Raw genomic sequence first — 20,775 nt, 5'->3', positions numbered from 1 at the left:
ATCAAGGTCTGCTCTGTGTTGAATTATGTGTTTGAGGGGCCTGCCCCTGCCCTTCAGTGGAGGACTTACACGGCAGTCCTAAGTCCATCTCCAGACTTTCTAAGCTTTGAGTTAAGCTAAAGTTTTTCAAGAATGCCTAACTGGTTTAATTATTAACTGAAAAACAATGTCACTGAAGGACATAATGGCACTGTATTTTGAAGAAGACCTGTGTTTACTCTGCCTTTACCATGTGATGGCTGAAAGCTCGGTAGCTACAGCTAGCGTAGCACTGAGGAGACCTATTGCACCTTCTACCCAGGCCAGAAAAAAACAACCAGGGATAGATGACCTCAGGGTAGACTCACTTGTATGTCTGTCTGAAAAATATAATTCAGATTTCCCAGGTACTAAAAATCATTTTACCCAAGGTGTTCTTATATTTTTACACTTTGTTTAGGTATTTGACTACTTTTCTTCTATTACTTACCTGAGAAACTGCTTTATTCTTAATATTAAAAGGGAAGAAGCAGAAAAATACTAATATCTGTATGTTTGTGACTTTTATTTAAACGCCTCATGGTAGTGCTCTATAAATCAGGTGCTTCTTGAATTCAGTTTTGCCCATTGTGGTATTAAATTTTATTGGACAATCTCTGATTTTTTGCTGCAGGTAGTAATATACTGAGTGAAGAATTAACAAATTTATTTTCATTGATATTATCCTTTCTGTAACTTTGTTTTACATCCATCTCAGGAAGATCCTTTTCTTTCTCTCAGACTCACTCCTGCCCCCAAATAAATGAACATTCCCCCTAACAATACAGGTGGTTGGTGCCTTGGGGCATCTTGTGTTAATTTTTCAAGGGCTGCCACCAGTGACAAATCATACAAAGACAAAACCTTTTCGTTGTACAACCATCAACTTTTGGGAGGAGTTTTTGCAGTGATTTCAAGCTACCGTAGGCACAGAGAGTTGAATATCTGTTTCAGATAAACTTTTTTTTGAATGTAAGTTTTGACAGGTTAGTGTCGTGTGTGAGACTTGGACATTTTAACGTGTCATTATTTAAAAAAATAGGAGTCAAGATTGTTGTGTGTGATGTTCATATAGCACTTTCTTAGAGTATTTGTAAACCTAGTATATGTAAACAGTATTTGCATTTAATAAAAAACAAGTTTGGAGAAAATACTGTTTATTTTATCAAGATACTTTGCTTAACTGTCTGTATCATCCTCTCTTGCATCTTTTCTGTGTGGATATTTTCATCATATATGTAAAATCATAAATGTTCCTCTGTGTTACGTGTTATGTTTGCTTTATTTACGAAAATTTCAATATTAGTAGATGAGTAACAGAAGCTTTTTATTGCATGTTTTTATGTAAAAAGTCTGAAGATATATTGTCTTTAAAATAAACTACAAATTCTGTGTGAAGAATGCAGCAAATGATCTGAAAAGTTTTGTAGGCATTTAGAGCTTTATTTCTGATTTTATTTTCAATGGCAATATTATTCTGAAATGCATATAAAGCTTTATTTTTAGTCCTAATCTAGGATTGCTCCTGAGGTAATGATCATGAAAAGATTGATATCCTTTAGCTCTATAAAAGTACCTTAATGTATTTGGTAGAAACTACAGAGTCAATCAGATGTATTTGATTGCAATCTACTGCTCAGAAATAATTGTGCTGGAAGGGATGTTGCTGAAAGAAATTAGTAATATGATGAACACTGCTGTTATTATGTTACACATTTTTATATATATATGATGTTTAAGCTCCATAGACAAATATGTTTTATGCTTTGCTGTGAAAAATACAATATCAGTTTTTCCATATTTTAGATTAAATAAGATTATGAATCAGGTGGCCATTCAGCGGAAGAAGCAGTTTGTTGAACGAGTGCACAGTTACTGGTTGCTTAAAAGACTGTCTAGGAACGGTGTTCCTCTGTTGAGAAGGCTGCAGTCCAGTTTACAGTCACAAAGAAACACACAACAGGTATGTGACACACTTTTATATTTATAAGAAGAAATCAGAAAATCTTCATTTTACAGAGTAAAAAAATAACAGGGAAATGTAGCACAGAATAAAAACTTTGTCTGATTCAGCACTGAGTAAATTCTTTACGTTATTATTAAGTAATATGACTTATATTGAAAGTCGGGCATTCTCTAATCCTTTCAAATTTGTGAGATATGCAGAAAAAATGCTTAAATGTTTCACAAAAATACTGTCACCAAAACTAGCTTAATACCATTGTTCATTGACTAGGATTGTGGGGTTTTGGAACTTATTGCTCAATGTGCTATGAGTTAGTAAGATAAAAAATGAATTCTATTTTAAATTCATCAAAAGATGCAAAGGAAATGTTGTCTTTGAGACTTACAACTGAGAAAAACAGGGATCTTTACAGAGTAAGGGTTAGACCGTGCTAGTTTACAGTTTTCAATTCGTATCTGTATTGCCTACCTTGTTCGGTAATAACAGAACAAAGAGCAAGTTGTTTATGAACTTCAAAGACCTGTTTCAACTTTTAGTTTCACTTTTGACATAGTTACTAACACGGAGTTAGTAGGTGGGATTGTAGAAAAGCATAAATTTATGCTGATACTTTGTTCTAGTAAATAAATAAATTTATGCTGATACTTTGTTCTATTTATGCTGATACTCATCCTATCTAAAATACGTCTAGATTGGTTAAAGTTGTACACATTGACCAGTCAGAATTGCTGAAAAAGAGAAAAACGGTCACTCCAGATGTGTATCAGATTCAGAAAGCCGTGCTCTTCTGCTTCCCCCCCCCCCTTTTTTTTTTTTAAATATGAACACTGCTTCCCATTTTTGTAATATGAACAACTAACTCTCCAGTGACATTAGAAATTTTGGCAGGTTTTTTTATTGTTTTGGTTTCAAGACACTGGGTGGCTTCGAAAATGATTAAAACTTCTTTTCTAAATTCTGTATATGGATCTGTGTGTGTAGACCATGAAATGCTGTGAAGCATCATTATGTGGAAATTCTTTCTGCATCCCAGTTGGCTTTTTCAATTGAACTGAAAGTGTAGTTGGCTGTGTTCTTTCCTTTCCAGGTGTTTGACTTCCAGTGGAATTGTTCCTGTAAAATAACCTCTAGACCTCAAGAATGCATTTTATAGTCATTTACTTCTATTAAAATGAGATTTTTTTCCCCTTTTAAAGCTTAATTACTATTTTTGTTTGAATTGTGTTGCTACTTGCTGATTAAGTCATTAATTGATGTAGTCATAAAAATACCATGGTCAGCAGTGCTTCCTAATTTTTTGATCTGTCCTTTTTGTCTGTGTTTCTTTCCTTAGCTTTTCATTAAAAAACCCAATTAATAATTCCCAGAACAGTTGAGGTTGGAAGGGACCTCTGGAGGTATCTGGCCCAACCCCATTGCTTAAGCAGGGCCACTTAGAGCAGGTAGCACAGGACCATGTCCAGACAGCTTTTGAGTATCTCCAAGGATGGAGACTCCACAACTTCCCTGGGCAGCGTGTGCCAGTGTTCAGTCACTCTCACAGTAACAAAAAAGTGTTTCCTGATGTTCAGCTGGACTCTCCTGTGCTTCTCCCGTGTTTGAGTTGCTAGGTGGTAGTTGGTCCTTTTCGTATTGAGATGGCATGATGAGACTGCAGCATTTCTAAATACTTAAATAGTAACTACGAAAATAAAACGATTCTTGTAATTGTTGTTTGTTTATAATAAAATGAGCCTTAGATAGGAGCTGTTGAAAAACCCTTTGCCTATTTGCACTCCTATACGAACCCTGTTTCTCTTCTCTTCTCTTCTCTTCTCTTCTCTTCTCTTCTCTTCTCTTCTCTTCTCTTCTCTTCTCTTCTCTTCTCTTCTCTTCTCTTCTCTTCTCTTCTCAGAACTGTTCACTCTTCTTAAGTAAGAAAATAAAAATATTTTCTAAATTTATTGGAAGCATTTATATTGGTTTATTAAAAATTGAGGCACTTCTGAGACTTTATTTGTAAAAACTTATAATTGAAATTAACTTTGTCATTTGAAAAGAAAAAGCAAGTTTCAAGCAAAGCTGAGTATTAAAAGACACTGTTGATGTAAAATGTATATGTAGTGCTTTCCAGTGAGTAGCAAGTGTCCTCTGTATGACGTTTTCTCCATAGCTTCCTCAGTATATATGGATAATACATATTAAAGTAGTCAGAACTGCATTAGTCATCTTCATTACTCCAAGTATAAGCCAAACCATCATGAAGACTTTAATAAGCAGCTGTGGCATAGCTGTTGTCGGAGCACCTCAAAATTTTGAGGTACAGATGATTATTTTGTTTATTTCAGTCTAGGTGGGAAAATTCTTCTTATTTTATCTGAGAGGTCAGAACATCAAGAAACTTAAATAGGTTTTCAGTTAATCAAAGCGATATAAATGCTGATATAATACAGATTCAGAGGAGATTTGTATTATTATTATTATTACTGAAACAGAAAACAAATGTTAAGATGGGGAACCAAAACCCTGAAAATGGTTTCAGGATGCCTGGTGGAAGGTGGTTTTGATCCATCTCTAATGTTTGTTTACTAGAACGAATCTGGAGAGGTGGGGGCGGGGAAGCATCCTGTGATTTAGAATTGCTTCCTAATGAATGTGTTTCAGAGCTCAGTTATGATACACTTTTGAAGGTGATGTTACATCAGCTAACACTTCTAAACCGGGCAAGAAGATGTTGACTTCCCATGTTCCATCCCTGGAAGTCTTGACCAGGCTGGATGGGGCTTTGAGGAACCTCGTCTAGTGGGAGGTGTCCCTGCCCATGGCAGGGGGGTTGGAACTAGATGATCTTTAAGGTCCCTTCTAACCCAAACCATTTTATGATTCTGTGACTTACATATTGCCTCACCTTCTCAGGAACAAGGAGTCCTCTGAAAGAATGGTTTATACTGTCATTTGTGTCTCCATCTAGAAATTCAGGAAAGGTATTGGAAATACTCTAATAAATTTACATCCCCATTACTTTAGTTTTTCTCTGTATTTCAATAATGCTTCAATAAGTAGGCATGAAATTTAAGTGTAGTGGCTTGTTCCTGCTGTAGTGAGTGAGGTTGATTTAAAACCGCTATTTGGAGAAACAAAGTAGAAAGTGCTGGTGGCTGAGATCAATATCTGCACTGAAGATTTCAGTAAGAACACAAGTTGCAACCACGGAATGGTTTTGACTGATTGGCACACAAGTGCCAGCAGAGGTTCTTAATAAAATTAATTGTATCGATCAAGATCAATTTAATCACTGTAATTCTGTTTTTGTTTGGCTTATATTGAGTTACAGTCCCTGTAGGGAGTGAGGCTGTCCCCATGTATTCACACCCAGGATAAGGAGGGATCTGCTGGGCACACTAACAGTATTCCTGCTAGTATGAAGAGACTGGTAACGTACCCCTGGTGGGAGCTGGAGGTGAAGACCAGGTCTCAGTTGATGCATGTTCTGTGTGTAGACTTAAAAGTTTCTCCCGCTTCCCTCAGTATTAATAAATGTGTCAGTTTTAGCTTTTCTAGACAGTATTTGGTGTTCAGTAAGAGCTAAACCCATCGGAAAATATTCACAGTTTCTTTCATAATTTTTCTTGGGTCGTCAGCCAGAAGAAACTTACAAAAAGAAAGATTTGGAGTAACAACTCTTTACCAGGAACTAAATATAAACTTTCCTTGTCAGAACGAAAACTTCTGAAAACTAAAAAATTTGAAAGGAACTCTCTTTATCCAAGTTTTTACTAGTTAGATACTGGAAACCAGTGCATCATGCTCTTTCCAGTTTGCCTGGATCTTCTAATCTAATTAAAGTATATGTTGTATGTCAGGTGATAAGTAGGTTAGGGTAAAGGAGGTTTATCTTTGCTATTATAACCATTTCTGACAATGTTACTTAACATAAGTGTCAAAAAATTGGAGGCTTGTTATTAATCCCCAAGCTGGAGTGACGTTCAAAAGGGAGTGTATGCGTGCGCACAGAAAAAAGCAAACAAGGTGCTCCTGGTACTTTGAGTCACATCTGCAGATGTACGCCTACCTAGCTATTTTATGGAGTGAAGTTGGTCAAACAACTGATTCGACTAAAAGAATAATCTTTTTTTTTAAAAAAGTGCAATTGTATCTCCAGTTTTAGCCAAATACTTAAGTCTGCAATGAGTTACCCGAAGATCTGGTGTAATGAAGTAACTTTTTTTTTCTGCTATATAGGTTTCCTGACCGACCCTAAAACTAGTATGGTTTTGTTGATGTAGCTTTCAGTGGGATCAGTTCCCCAGCTTCATGAACTATGCAATTACGTAGAGCAAAAGAGCAGACTCTGAATGGCTGCCAGCAAAGGGATGGCAAGCTTTCCACTTTTAGCAATAGCCACAACTTAATTTTGGTTCTGAAAAATAGTAAAACTATAGAAAAATCATATAGCTGCATCAGTTAACAGTTATGTTGCTTTCCCATACATGGATCTGTACTCAGAGATAAAGGGTTGTAGAACAGCAATTAGTGGCAGTGACGCTCTGAGAATTTCAAGGAATTGAAAATGTGCATAGCAATATTTGTCAAAATTTACTTTGAACTATTCTGACCCTCAATAGTAAATTATGTGTCTAAGTCAAGGCTTAACTCCTTAATAGAAATGATAAATGCCAGTATTTGTAGCCATTAGGAAAGGGAACTAGAAGTTCCTAGCTATAATTTTTTGTTCTTTTTTGTGTGAGGTTTTGTTTTGTTTTTTTGAAAAGAGGAACAAACTGTTGTTTCCAGATTGCTATACTGTAATACAGAGATAGTTGGTAGTTAAGGATTTTCAACTGCAGTGAAGTCAGAGATTTGAATAAAACTAACTTCATAGCTTCCACAGGCATTTGCGTTTACTTTTACAAAGTGTGTAAAGCAGTAAAATATGATGCAGATCATAGAATCATAGCATTTGCAAATCTGTTAGGTATTTTTTTTAAAATGCTAGTTTTTACAATTCTATTTTTGGAACCTTCTGTCTGAAAAATTGCATAAACTTGCATTAGAGGAACTATGATATTTCTAAATTGTCATTTTGTTAAAGAGGATTTTGCTTTGAGTGTAACAATTTGTAATGTTTGGTTATCGTTCCTCTGCTGACCCAGTTTTCTTTATTCCCCTGTCTTCTATTTTTTTATAACTTACAAAATTTATTGTTTGTTTTAGTTTAAAAAAAAAAAAACCCCAAAAAAAAAAGACAAAACCCAGACCCAACACAACGATTACTTACCAAGTGTATATTGCATTGTGCTAGTTATGGGCAAGGATACAAAGTTTTGGATCTCTTTCTGAGATTATTTTATAAAATATTGATTTTAAATGTAATAATTTTCCAAAGCAGATGTTTCTTTTGTGTATTTGGTAGTAATATTAGGACTTTTACTTTTTAATGGCCTTGTTTCTGGTGAATTACCAATACTATTTGAATATAACAGGTAGTATTCCAATATACTATTTCCTCTTATGAAAAATAGTAAACACAAACAAGAAAGGATCTACTTTCTCTGTGTATAAATCAAAGTAATGCAAGTAATTTTTAACTTTAAACACGACTTCTTCCTAAAAATGTATGAATTAAATTCTTTCATGCATTCACTGAAAGGTTGTATTACTGCATTACCCGTTCACAGCACCACTTGAAGTTACTATTTAATAAACTGCTTGTCATTTCCTGTCCTCAGAAGTCATAATGATTTTGTTCTGTTACAAGTGTGTCCTAATTCTGCTGGGTGCAGGGAAGGTGGACTGAATTTGGAAGGAAAGAAACAAGAATTTGTTTCTACTAGGCATGAGTTTCTGAAGAAGCTAATGATGTTTACCTGGTTTGGATCTCAATGTGAAAATAACAAATCTTATTTTGCAGCTTGTTATACTGCTAGGTTGCTGTTTGCTATATTGTCTTTTCTGATGTAAATAACCTTCAGGATTGCTTTCCAGTTTATAGATTTTTGTTTCCAGCTAGACGGTTGAGAAAATCAAGAAGATACCCTGACCAGAGGTTTTCTTTTGTTGTAGTATGAAGCTTATGACCAAGTGCTGTAACTATAAGACAGTAGTTTCTCCTTTCCTGTGAATACGCTCTATAATTGCATAAAACTATCTTATAAAAAGAGGTTAGTGTTTTTTATTTCATGAAGACCTTTTGATTCTTTTCTTAGAGAGAAGATGATGAAGAAATGCAAGCCTTAAAAGAAAAGTTGAAGTACTGGCAAAGGCTGCGCCATGATCTTGAAAGAGCGCGTTTGTTGATTGAACTTATACGTAAGCGTGAAAAATTAAAAAGAGAACAGGTAAATGGAGTACCTTTCAATCCGGTGAAACTTTTCTGAAGGAAAGGTAGTTTAAGTGTTCTCACACATAGTTATTGCAATAGTCTCCAGTGTTGTTTTTTTTTAATACTCATGTAGGATCAAGAAACAAACGTGTAGGTGTGCACTCACACAAACTGTTCCAAATACATAAAATTATCATAGAATAATAGAATAGTTTGAGTTGGAAGGGACCTTTAAACATTGTCTAGTCCAACTCCCCCTGCAATAAACACTGACATCTTCAACTAGACCAGGTTGCTCAGAGCAGAGGCAACCTGTTCCAGTGTTTCACCACCCTCGTAAACAATTCCTTCCCCTAGGTCTAGTCTAAATCTACTGTCTTTTCGTTCAAAACTATTACCCTTTGTCCTGTTGCAACAGGCCCTGTAAGTTTTTAGTTTGTCCCATCTTTCTTATAAGCCCCTTTTTAAGTACTGAAAGGCTGCAATAAGGCCTCCCTGGAGCCTTCTCTTCTCCAGGCTGAACAACCCCAACTCTCTCAGCCTGTCCTCATAGAAGAGGTGCTCCAGCCCTATGATGATTTTTGTGGCCCTCCTCTGGACCCGCTCCAACAGGTCCATGTCCTTGTGCTGAGGGCTCCAGAGCTGGACGCAGTACTCCAGGTGGGGTCTCACAAGAGCAGAGTAGAGGGGCAGAATCACCTCCCTCGACCTGCTGGCCACGTGTCTTTTGATGCAGCCGAGGACACGGTTGGCCTTTTGGGCTGCATGCACACATTGTTGGCTCATGTTCAGCTTTTCATCCACCAGTACCCCCAAGTCCTCTCGGCAGGGCTGCTCTCAGTCCCTTCTCGGTTTCTGAAGATCTGTAGGAAATTTGATGTCTTCAGGTTTTCCCAATACATGTGCCTATATTGAGTAGCACTTTTATTCTTCTGGCACGCACACAAAAAAAAAGCTGCATCAAAGTCTACAACATTCTATAGTTAACATTGCTGGAAGATTTGAGGAAGCGATAATGCAGAAAGTTAACATTTTTTGTATAAAAAACGTGAAAGCAAAACATTTGCACTTAGGAGTCTTTAATTGTCCTTATTTATAAAAATATATTCCATTGTTACTTTTTACAAGCTGTGAACATTCATTGCAAGGAAATATAGTTTGTAATTCTTGAGTGCTTTCTGGAGTTCCGTGCATCATTCCTTACATTCAAATATCAAATGCTATACACATGTAGTATGTATTATTATTTATACACGTGTTTTATGTGTGTGTTGGGGTGTATGTATACTTTGTTTATGTGTTTATACACACACACTGTTAATGTGTCATTAATAATTTATTTTTGCCATAACAAGAATGTTTCAATGTTGATAATTCTTTAAACGACCTGAAAATAAAACTATAGAGGAGTTGTAATATTGTGAAAAATAATGAAAATTTTGAAGGGTGATCAAGTATTTGAAGATGATGTTGATTCTGGATATTTTAAATTATTTTCTTGGAATTTACATAGAAGATTGTCTTTAAACTTACTGTGTTTGGTTTTATGTAGCCTGTAAATGTTCATTAGATTCTCTTTTTGCACTTCGAACATGGCGCTACAACTGAATTTTAATTTTAAACAGGTTATCTTTAAATTCTTGTTCTTGTTTTCACATTGTTGGCAAAATATGAAGCTGTACTTATGCAGCATCTTTCCAGAGCAAAGGAATACAGTTACAAAATGGAACAAAATTCATTTATAGATAAAATACAAATTTGCATTCTGAGAAGCTGGAGTTGAAGTTGAGGCTACAATGAAGGAATGAAAATATGTCGACAAATGCCAACTGATGATATTGAAAGTAGCGTTAAACTCATTTACTTACAGTATATTTATATTGTTTCATATCTAACGTACTTTACTATTGCTGCAAAACAACTTACTTTAAACGGTATTTCAGTGAAAAATGCTCAGTTGGATAATTATTGCTTCTTTAGGTCAAGATCGAGCAGGTTGCTATGGAACTTCAACTTACTCCGTTCACTGTACTTCTGCGATCGGTTCTGGATCAGCTGCAGGAAAAGGATTCTGCTCGTATATTTGCTCAGCCAGTGAACCTTAAAGAGGTATGTTTTAAGCTGTATTTCCGTATGTTTAGATGTGGCTTGATGGCACTTAAGTACAAGAAAAAAATCGTTGCATGCACAGTTGGGAGCAGTGTTACCTTTTAATCTCTATTCTGATAATTTGCTAGTTAACTTACTGCTATGAAAGTCTGTTTATGCTCATATACCAAAATAATTTTGGGGAAATAACTTGTACGGAATAACATGGGCACATATTGATCTTTTGTGATAAGATTGTTGGATAAGGAAAACTCAAAAGATGTCCTAAAAAATGAAATGCGGATACTTTTGTTCTTACTTGGAGGCGAAATTCCTTTTCATTAGCTGTGAAACTAGGTAGACTTAGAGTGTATGTGTTTGTGTGTGTCTGCATACGTACATAGAGAACACATTTATACATGTTTATAAATAACATGTAGAAATGTCTATATGAACTGCATATATACACACGTGCAGATACTACATACATGTTTATATTGCACATATGTATACAGATGTGTACATACATTTATAAATATGTGTATACATAAATACATGTATAGTATGCCCATAAAAACACAGAATTCTAAAAACGTGTGGTTTCAGCATCTGTTAATAGAGCTCTAGCTTGTTACCTAAGATGCAGAATCTTGTAATATGTGCACTTCCGTTGGTGTGCAAATGTTTGCAATATTAATATGTGCCAGTCTAAGCTACATTTTGAAGTTACTGATTTGAGGTGTTACAAAAAATGTTTAAAAGATGTGGGTCACTTAATAGCTAGTGTTACTTCGTCTGTAATAAGATAATTGTACCCATTTGTGTTTTAAATATTTATTCAAAGGTTCCAGACTATTTGGATCATATTAAACATCCTATGGATTTCTCAACCATGCGAAAACGGTTAGATGCTCAAGGCTATAAAAACCTCAGTGAGTTTGAAGAAGACTTCAATCTTATAATAGATAACTGTATGAAATACAATGCAAAAGATACAATATTCTATAGAGCTGCAGTGCGGTTAAGAGATCAAGGAGGTGTAGTTCTCAGGCAAGCTAGGCGAGATGCTGAAGGAATCGGTTATAATAATGAAACTGGAATGCACTTACCTGAACGGCCTAAACTTGAGTCACCCCAGCCTTTCTCTTGGGAAGATGGTAAGATGTTTTTTTGGATTATTTTTTAAAGTTACTTTTTTCATTATACACAGTATGTACTTTCCATACAGATGTCTAAAATTGTTACTGATCAGTTTACTGACTAGATTCGCGCCCCCTCGCCCCCATTAAATAAAAATTTCTTGAAAGATTGAAGCATTTCTGTACTGCTAGATTTGTTGTGAGAAAGGAGTGTCATCCACATTCTGATTTTGACAATGCCAGAGCCTAATTTAACAAGATACATGAAAAAGGTTTTTAAATTGAGTGCTTTCTTTCACAAGAATGTATATGGTTATAAGTCATGGAAAACGACTACCAGCGTGCCTAAAATTAAGGACATTCTTAAATCACCTACTGAATTAAAAAATCAAGCACGTTTGTAATACTGGAAATTAAAATGTCTTCTTCTGACATACGTATCAGTTTTCTGAGGTTTTGGCAGTAAAGGAAAGTAATTAACATGTTTTTCTTATAACCATAATCTTGCCCTTCTCTTTGACAAGGAGGAAATCATCTGTTAGGGTGGGAAGGATTAATTATGTCTTCCTTCTGACCTTTTAATTCTTTGCTCTGCTACTTAGCTTTCTTGAGCAAAGTGCTGATCAAGAAGAACAGTAATTATATAGTAGGAACTTGTTTCAACATTTCTTCACTGGTAATGGTGAAGCTACTAAGACTGTAATCTTAAGTAGATTTTTGATGACATTTTTTAATTCTGGCAAGTGATTATTTTTTTTTTAATTATTATTATCATTATTTCCACCACCCCCTCACCACCCCTTCCTGTTGGTATTAGAGTTCTTAATATTCTGTGAAACACTAAAACATTTTCAATTATACATATTTTGACTTCAGTGGATAGGTTACTGAATCCTGCAAACAGAGCGCATATGTCCTTGGAAGAACAGCTGAGAGAGTTGCTAGAAAAACTTGATCTCACCTGTGCAATGAAATCCAGTGGGTCAAGGAGCAAAAGGGCAAAGCTGTTAAAGAAAGAAATCAGCATTATTCGCAACAAACTAAGTCAGCAACACAACCAAGCTCCTCAAATAGAATCAGGTATTGGAAGTTTTGAAGAAGAAGGTGCAGCATTAGAACAAGATGGAGAAGAAGAAGGTAAGATTTTAAACCTTGTTTAAATCAGTACAGTTCTGGACCTCTTCAGTCAGGTGCTTTAATCATATGAATTAAAGTGTGTATAATAAATTAATGTTATATTTAATTTTTACATGGACCACTAGCCACTTAATCACAACAAATACTTTAAGTATATGAGAATGATCTATTTAAACAAAATCTTCCTCCATTATTTTTCATAGTAGCAAGGCTTTTAAAAATTTTGGTCTTAAGAAATGAAAGTACAAACAATCTAATATGAAAAGGAATTGGAAATGCCTGAGTGGAAAACATCTTTGTACTTTCAGAAGTCCACTCAAATGTCAAAATATGCATTAGGGGTCCTGTGAGCCTAGGTCAATGGTGCTGAAAACTCTGGCCATTGTACTGCCTCTTGTAGCTTTTTTAATTCTCTGCTCCAGACTCTGGGGAGGGGGGAGTGGTTTTTTTTTTTCTTTTTTTTTTTTTTAATAAAGCTAATTATTGATAGAACTTAACAAACTTCATGTTGTAGAATGAAGTCAGCCGTATCTAACCAGCCCTTCCTCTTGCGCTTCTCTTCCTCCTCAAAACATTGGTCTCAGAACTGCATCTGCTCCTGGCTAATTCCCATTGAATTCAATGAGAGCAATATGCTATAAAGACCTAACTTTGTATTTCAGTTGAATATTGTATTTACTTTTTTAGCTTTTAAATAAATTACTGAGGTCTTAATTGCTCATTTTTAAAAGACGCACAGAATATCTAGCCTCTTAAAAAAAATAAAATTCTATTGAGTTTTCACGATCAGCTCTTCTTTAAAAAGCTAACCTATTTTTCTTTAGGAGAGTTGAGACGTGGTTCATTTTGAATAACTGCATTGAATGGGGCAAGGAAAGAGCTCAAGGGAAAGTGGAAGCATGATAATAAATAAAACAGTTTGTGTCTGGTGCAGCTTGATGCTATCAAAATTTTTGAGAGGTGAAGTCAGTAAAATGTCTTTCCTTAACTGCCATTCAAACAGTAACTTGGCGTTTAATTCTTAGTGTGACTGCGAGAATGCTTTTCAAACGTATAACTTGCTTGAGATTGGAATGACAACAGTAGAACAAGTGTACATGAATCAGCATGCTTATCTTGTTCTGCGGTTGTTAAGTGTTCTTCAAACATTTCAGATTTTTTTTAATTATTTTTTTTTATTTTATTCAAGTGATGATGCTAGTGAACGTAGTTCTTTAGGAGTGTACTTTCTGGCAGATAATGAATACGCTAACTTTTTTTACTTGTAGCTTAACATTTTTATAACACAGCCTTTCACTGCAGCTGTTGTGCAAAAAATAGTCCAAAAGTGAGCAATAGCCGATTTCTTATATTTACAGTACACTTTTTTAAAAAAGCATAATGAAGGCGTTGTTACAATTCTGATCTGGTGAAGAGTAATTAGTTCAAGTTTCAATTCTGAAATGGAAGGTACTTAAAAGAGTAAAGAAAACAAATTGCCAAAATGAATGATGATGAAAGTAGTAGAATCCTCTGCCCAGGATCTCTACAGGAGCTGACTTAGTACAGCTGTGAATTACCCCCTTGCAATTCTGCTTTCAGTTTCGGATGATGTGAAAAATACAGTACCAGAAAAACCCCGTGAGATTTAGATGTTAGTGTCTATATAGTTCTCAGGTGTTTTTTTCTGTGCTTAAATCTTTTTTTGTGAATATTTTCTAATTAATTGTAAGAAAATCAGAATTTATTCACAAAGAACAGTCACCTTGGACTTTCTAAACTACAGGCTTTTTTAATGGGTAGTACTTTAAATGTGCTTATCTGACTGCAAATTTCATTTCCTCCTGAAATATTATTATTATAAATTCTAATACTTGTCTTCAAAGGATGTGAGCATAGTCACAGTTTATTTTAGTATTATATTTTTAATATCAACTATGCTGTTGTTCAATTAAACCTTAAGCAATGGGGCAGAGATCTTTCTGTGCTTAGAAGTCATAGATTTCCAAGTAAGCATTGCTGAGCTGAAACCAAAACAATATAGAGATAATATTTAATCCACTGCAGATACAGGGCTTAAACCCTTGGGTTTCTACACCTTTTTTGATGTGACATAGAAAAATAAAGTAAATCTTAAAATTTCCTTTGCTAACATAAATATTATGTTGGTCTTGTACAGTTACTTTAGAATAAGTATGTTCTCCTTATTAATTAATATTTTAAGATTCTTTTGGGAGCTAGAAAAAAGGTTGTAACATCTTTTTGAGTTGATAATTATGGGTTAGGAATTCCTTCTACTTGTATTTGGGAATGCTGCAACAGTATAATGTTTATTTTCTTTCCAGTCGATTGGGGAGGAAAAAATGAAACTAGTTTTATATGCTTACAGTTATATCTCTGTCTTCCCAGCATGGAATTATTGGAATTAACTGGAATTAATTTATTATTTTTAAAAAAAAAAAGGGAAGGAAGAAAAAAAATAATGGTAGAGGGTGGTTTTTCTGATTTCTCCTATCAAGTCTGCATTGTCAAGTGTGTATTTGCCAACCAGTGGCTAATTAAGCTGCAAGACTTTGGGGGTGGTTGGGGTTTTTTTCTCCCCTTTTTTTATTTCTTTTTGGTAGATAAAACTTGTAGCCACAACTGTAAAGCAGCTTTGCAACTCTTGCCTTTCTGTAAATTTAATAGCATTTTAGCTCAGTCAAGCAAATCAGGTTACAAATACCTTATTTATTTATTTATTTATTAATGCTTATCTGATAAAATTTGTCTTAGGCAGGTAAGGTCAGTATTGACAAGGTGAAATTTATAAAAATGTACTTTATCAAACATTTTACTTGAATGGCAGTGTAATCGCATTTAACAGATAATCATCCACCACCCCAGCTTTCTATTTAAAAAAAATAGGTTTCTTAGTTTTTAGTTAATGAAACTAACATAACTGCATGAGAAGTAAAAAGTATTTATCCAGGTGTAAATTGTTAACACCAACTATAAACACCTACTTTTCTGTCCGTGTTACCTTCCCAGTATAAAAGTAGGAACTACTAACTAGGAGAGATTGTTGCTAGACAAGGTTTGTTTTTAAAATGTTATGCTTTGTTTCCAAACAACAATTTATTTGGTGGGCTGCACATTTATAGTGAGTTTTATAATAGACTTTATAACTACAAGTTTTCAAAAATCACACTCTATTTATAATTTTTTCAGGAGATAAATCTCCCCCTAAACTTGAACCATCAGATGCATTACCTCTTCCTTCAAACTTGGAGACTAATTCAGAACCACCAACCCTCAAACCAGTAGAACTCAATCCAGAGCAGAGTAAGCTTTACAAAAGAGTAAAATTTGATAATGAATTATATAGCACTTCCATTCAGAAAGAAATAAATGGACACACTCCAGAACACTTACTTGACAGTAATCTCAATGAGTCGACTGTTTCTGCTGTAGCTGAGTCATCAACTGATGTAAACAGACGTACATCCATTCTCTTCTGCAAATCGAAAAGTATAAGCCCCCAAAAGTCTGCAAAGAACACTGAAACCCAGCCAACTTCTCCACAGCTAGGGACCAAAACCTTTTTGTCTGTAGTCCTTCCAAGGTTGGAGACACTTCTGCACCCAAGGAAAAGATCAAGGAGTGCATGTGGAGATTCTGAGGTTGATGATGAGTCCCCTGTAAAGCGCTTGGATACAGGTAAATGTTACAAAACTTACTTGAATGGATGCATCTCAACAGTTAACATACCTGTTATTTTTTTGATGTACATGTTAATTTTCAGATTTTAGCACTTGAACAGTTTTTCCTCATAGTTGAGTAATCCGATGTAGTTACAGTTCAGAAAATACCGATTCATTTTTGTGTTGGCCCTATGCAATTAGAATTAGTGAACCACGTTTTAGTTGGTCACAGTTTTCCATTTAGCAATGGAATCCTCAAGTTTACATGGGTGGGTGTTTTATTATTGTTTTTTAGCTGTTTTTTTTTTTCTTTCCTTTTGTTACAACCAATAGGAATAGTGAATCAGCTGCTTTCTTGGAAATTCACTGTTAAATTACATGGAAACATCATATAGGGTGCCAAAACTAAAATTTTTATAAGGAGGAACATGGAAAATGCATATTCCATGTGTGACTTCATTTTGCTGTAGTATTACTCTAAGCATATTATTATGTTTTGAAACTGATGACTGTGTATGAGGTGCTTTGTGTACCCGTGTATTTTATGGAAGTGTTTAAAATCCCAAAGTATAGTGACATTTCCTGTGTTTCTTTTCTTTAGACAGTGTGCTTTAAATAAATAAATTTAAATCTAAGTGTAAGGTTATGCTCTTTAAGAGACTTCACTAAAGAACATTAAAAAAATGATCTTGATACATTGGTGCAGTACAGTTGAAGACATTAGTTACACTTTTTCTTAGTGAACTGTAGTTCTATTTATTACAGAATTTTGAATAAAACCCTCTTTGAGGAAGAACAGCAGCATAAGGAAATTACTTAAATATATTTCCTTAATGTTATCCATGGCCATTGTTATGACTTTTGTATTACCTTTGAAATAAATACTCTGTTTCTCTGTCATGTTGTTAAACTCATATGCAGGTATGAAAAAAGCATGTGTGTTTTTGTGTCTTTGAATGAAAAATACAGGAATTTACTTTGAACATTTGTTGTGAAGATGTGCTCCAAAAGCTGTTTGTGGGGTTTTCTTTAGGGGGGAGGATGGGTTGGTTGTTTGGGGTTTTTTGTTTGGTTGTTTGTGTTGGTTTTTTTCCATTTGTTTGTTTGGGGTTTTTTGTTTGGGTTTGGTTTTGGGTTTTTTTTTTTGAATGATCAAGTGAGGAGGAAGATTAATGCTGGAATAATAACATGAAAAAATGATAAGATCTGGTACAGGGTGTAGGGGGGTGTTTTGGTTTATATTTTTGCTTCTTTGTTTATTTCGCCTTTTTGGAAAGCTCCAGTTTCCATTCCTTTTCATAATAGCTTGGAAAGAGCACGTAGTTTTGATCTGGTACTTTAGTTCTGAAGTAGGAATCATACGAAGGTAGTGTGACAGAAATGGGTTAATCTTTGTTAATGATATAAAAAGCTTTGGTTTCCAAATATTCTGATTTACCAGTCTTTAACCTAGATAATTTCATTATGTACCTTTACACAGATTGCATTTTATCACGTGCACAATGAATCATTTTATGTTAGATCACAACAGGAATTAGTACTAATTCCTTGAAATTTTTATCTTAAATATTGTGAGTTGTTTCTTTGGGGAAAAAACGTTTTCAGTATATAGGAAAATTCACTTAATTCTTGACCAAAAAAAAGCACAAAAAACCCACAAAGAAACCCCACAACAAAACCTCCCAAATCCCCAGATTTCTGAATACATTTAAAATGTGTCACTTTTTCCCTTTTCTCTATGTGGAGTTAGGTGTACGTGGAGCAAATATGCTTTTGATTTATCTTCAAAATAAAAAAAAAATCAACCCAAACAATTATGGATAGTTTCTTCTAATTGTAGTATTCTTCCCATTTCAGAATTTGTAGGTTTTTTTTAATGTAATACTTAGGCTAGTAGCAGGGACAAAATCCAAAACGTTAAAAGAATTTGTTCTTTTTATTTATTTATTTTAAAATAAAAATTATGTAGCTTGTTCCTGAAGCTGATGAAGATATGTACAGAATTAAATTTTTTAGAACTAATACTTAGGAGGCATTTATAATTAAAGTTTTTATTTGCTTGCTCAAGAAGAGACTGCGTATGTGAATCGAAGTGTTTTAGCCAAATTAAATTCACCTGAAGGTGTTCTAGTTATTCTTTGATAGTACATATTTTTTAAACATAGATGGTTCATACACATGTATCAGTTTATCAGATCTTGCTTCTGTGATTCTTTTTCCATTTGCAACCAAACATTTTGCTGTCACGTTGGAGATGTTATTCCTCATGTTATTTTCAAATTTGTGTCTCTACGCTATTTTAAGAAATCTGCAATTGGCAGCTGTTTTGAGCTACAATTCAGCAGGAAACCAGCACAAACCTCAGATGCTTTCCAATATGTAAAACCAGTTGAATTGTTTTTCTTTTGCGTGTGCAAGCTGGTGTCAATTCATGCAGATGTCTGTGTTCTGATAAAAGTAAATGAGATGGTGTAGAAGTAATGTTGGAGGTTTTTTTCTATTTGGATATTTTTCGCAAAAAATCTTAATTTCATGCTGCTAGTAGAAAATGTTTTTATTCAAAAGAATTCAGCAGACCATGAATCTTTCCCTCCAAAGACATACCATGATAGAAAAGGTGTGTGTTAGTCTTCTTGCGTGCATTCTCGTGAGTTAGCAACTTCATGAGCAATAACTATAGTAGAAAATTAATTATTATTGCACAGTTTTCTTTGGTATGAATGTTAAATATCCTCATTTTTAGTGGATATAAGAAAAAATTCATTAAAAAGGACTTTGCTTAATATACAAAGCACTGACATTTTTAAGTGTCGAGAGCTGCACTATCACATCTTTTTTCTTCCTTAACTATCCATAACCAATGTGGGGGGGTTTGCTGTTACTTAAGGATGCCTTGTTGTTTTGTCCCTCACCTTACTTAGTTTCCTCAGTGTTTCCCCCTTTCGTGTCACTTACATGTATTCTTATATGAAGAAGTTCAGAAGAAGACTAAATCTTTACCCAGCTAAGTAAAACCGTGCCTACTTTGTCTGATGTTTGGTTATTCTCATAGGCTGCCTTTTATTATGCTCTCTTGAATTACATTTGAGGTCAGTGTGCTTGCCAATTAGTTTCAATAAAGACAAATACATAACCCGTGGCACACTACTTTGTAAGTATGGTGTCCCATATGTTGTTGGTTTTCATATACAAAATAATTATTGAAATACTTTTTCAGAAATAGGAGATTATTGTACAACATGATTTTAATCTTCAAAGCAGACTGAAAGCAGTTCACTTTAATACTCTGGTCTCCCTTTATATGTGAATCCTTGTTTAAAAAATATGAAGCAATGGTGTAATATAACCCTAAATTTTAATTTCATAGTGTTCTACTAGGGCATTATCACTTACATATATAACACAACTTTCCACATAGTCACTATGTGGAAACTGACAACTACATGGTGGAGAGATGTGTTTAAAAATTTCCTATGGATGATGTATGTTGATTTTGGTTTATATAGTACCTAGCAATTTCAAAAAGATGATAGATTGTTTTTACTTAGGAAATTTTGGTCAGATCAGAGATTGATGTATGATTCTTGAAGTTCAGGCAGATCAAATATTAACTGTTAATGAACTTTTCAAAATATCCATTGTATTCTTACTCTTTTCTTACAAAGATGAATCCTTTTCATCAGGAAATTAGTTGGTTCAGTTATTACATCTGAGCAAAATAAAGCTGACTGATAGACAGAAGGTAGATTTTGCTGACCATTTAAAAATTTGACTCTTATCAGTTGTGTATAGGTAAAATAAACTGGAAAAAATGACTGTTTTAAAATACCTTTTGAGCAGTGTAAAATACTAGATTAGGTTCAGATTAAATTTTCATTATGTTCTTGCTTTTATCAGTCACCTTTAAGCTTTCATAAATTTAGAATAGTATCTGACAGTTACTGTGTTGGTACCTTCTATTTTAATTAGAAATTAATATTCAGAATCTACTGTCCTGAAGCAATCACTTTAACTTATCATAGAATCAGGATTGCAAATATTGCTTATTATAGTGCGGTATGTTGGTTTTCTATTACTTCTTGGATAAATAGCAATAATAGAGTATTTCAGTTAAATATATAACCTAATTAATACTCTTCTTGCTTCCAGCAAGATTTTCCAGATTTTCTCAAGGCACTGAAACGGATGTAAACGAATATTTATAACATGAATCACTGAATTAGAGTATTTAATACAGTAAAAAGCACAGGGTTTTTTTAGGGGCGGGGGAATTTATAATTTCTTAATATATACTTCGCATGCCGTTGTCAGTGTGCAACAAATGTAATTATACCTTATTAAATCTATTAGTAAATGTTGGGCGGTGACTTTGGTTTTGCCCAGTCCCTACAAAATGTTCAACAGCACTTAAGTGTCTGCAAGTTACCTGTATATGAATCCCACCTGCATTTGACACAATTTAAT

The 20,775-nt window shown here is 34.4% G+C and overlaps 1 protein-coding gene across 11 annotated transcripts in view; it reads left to right on the top strand.

Annotated features, from left to right (window-relative positions):
* The window catches only part of BRD1 (bromodomain containing 1), a 75,761-nt gene that overhangs the window by 29,485 nt on the left and 25,501 nt on the right, over window positions 1-20,775 (top strand). For 10 of the 11 annotated variants that reach the window (XM_074587803.1, XM_074587995.1, XM_074587532.1 and 7 more), the window contains 6 exons: window positions 1,825-1,981; window positions 8,170-8,301; window positions 10,266-10,394; window positions 11,218-11,530; window positions 12,389-12,649; window positions 15,839-16,327. In XM_074587803.1, the coding sequence (XP_074443904.1) occupies window positions 1,825-1,981; window positions 8,170-8,301; window positions 10,266-10,394; window positions 11,218-11,530; window positions 12,389-12,649; window positions 15,839-16,327 (1,481 nt within the window). The remainder of the gene's footprint in view (window positions 1-1,824; window positions 1,982-8,169; window positions 8,302-10,265; window positions 10,395-11,217; window positions 11,531-12,388; window positions 12,650-15,838; window positions 16,328-20,775) is intronic. The other variant, XM_074588086.1, reaches the window with a different exon arrangement.

Source organism: Larus michahellis, chromosome 1 (genome assembly GCF_964199755.1).
Source record: "Larus michahellis chromosome 1, bLarMic1.1, whole genome shotgun sequence".
Taxonomy (NCBI): Eukaryota; Metazoa; Chordata; class Aves; order Charadriiformes; family Laridae; genus Larus; species Larus michahellis.
Note: the sequence above shows the minus strand (reverse complement) of the source record. Positions and strands in the feature narration are given on the sequence as shown.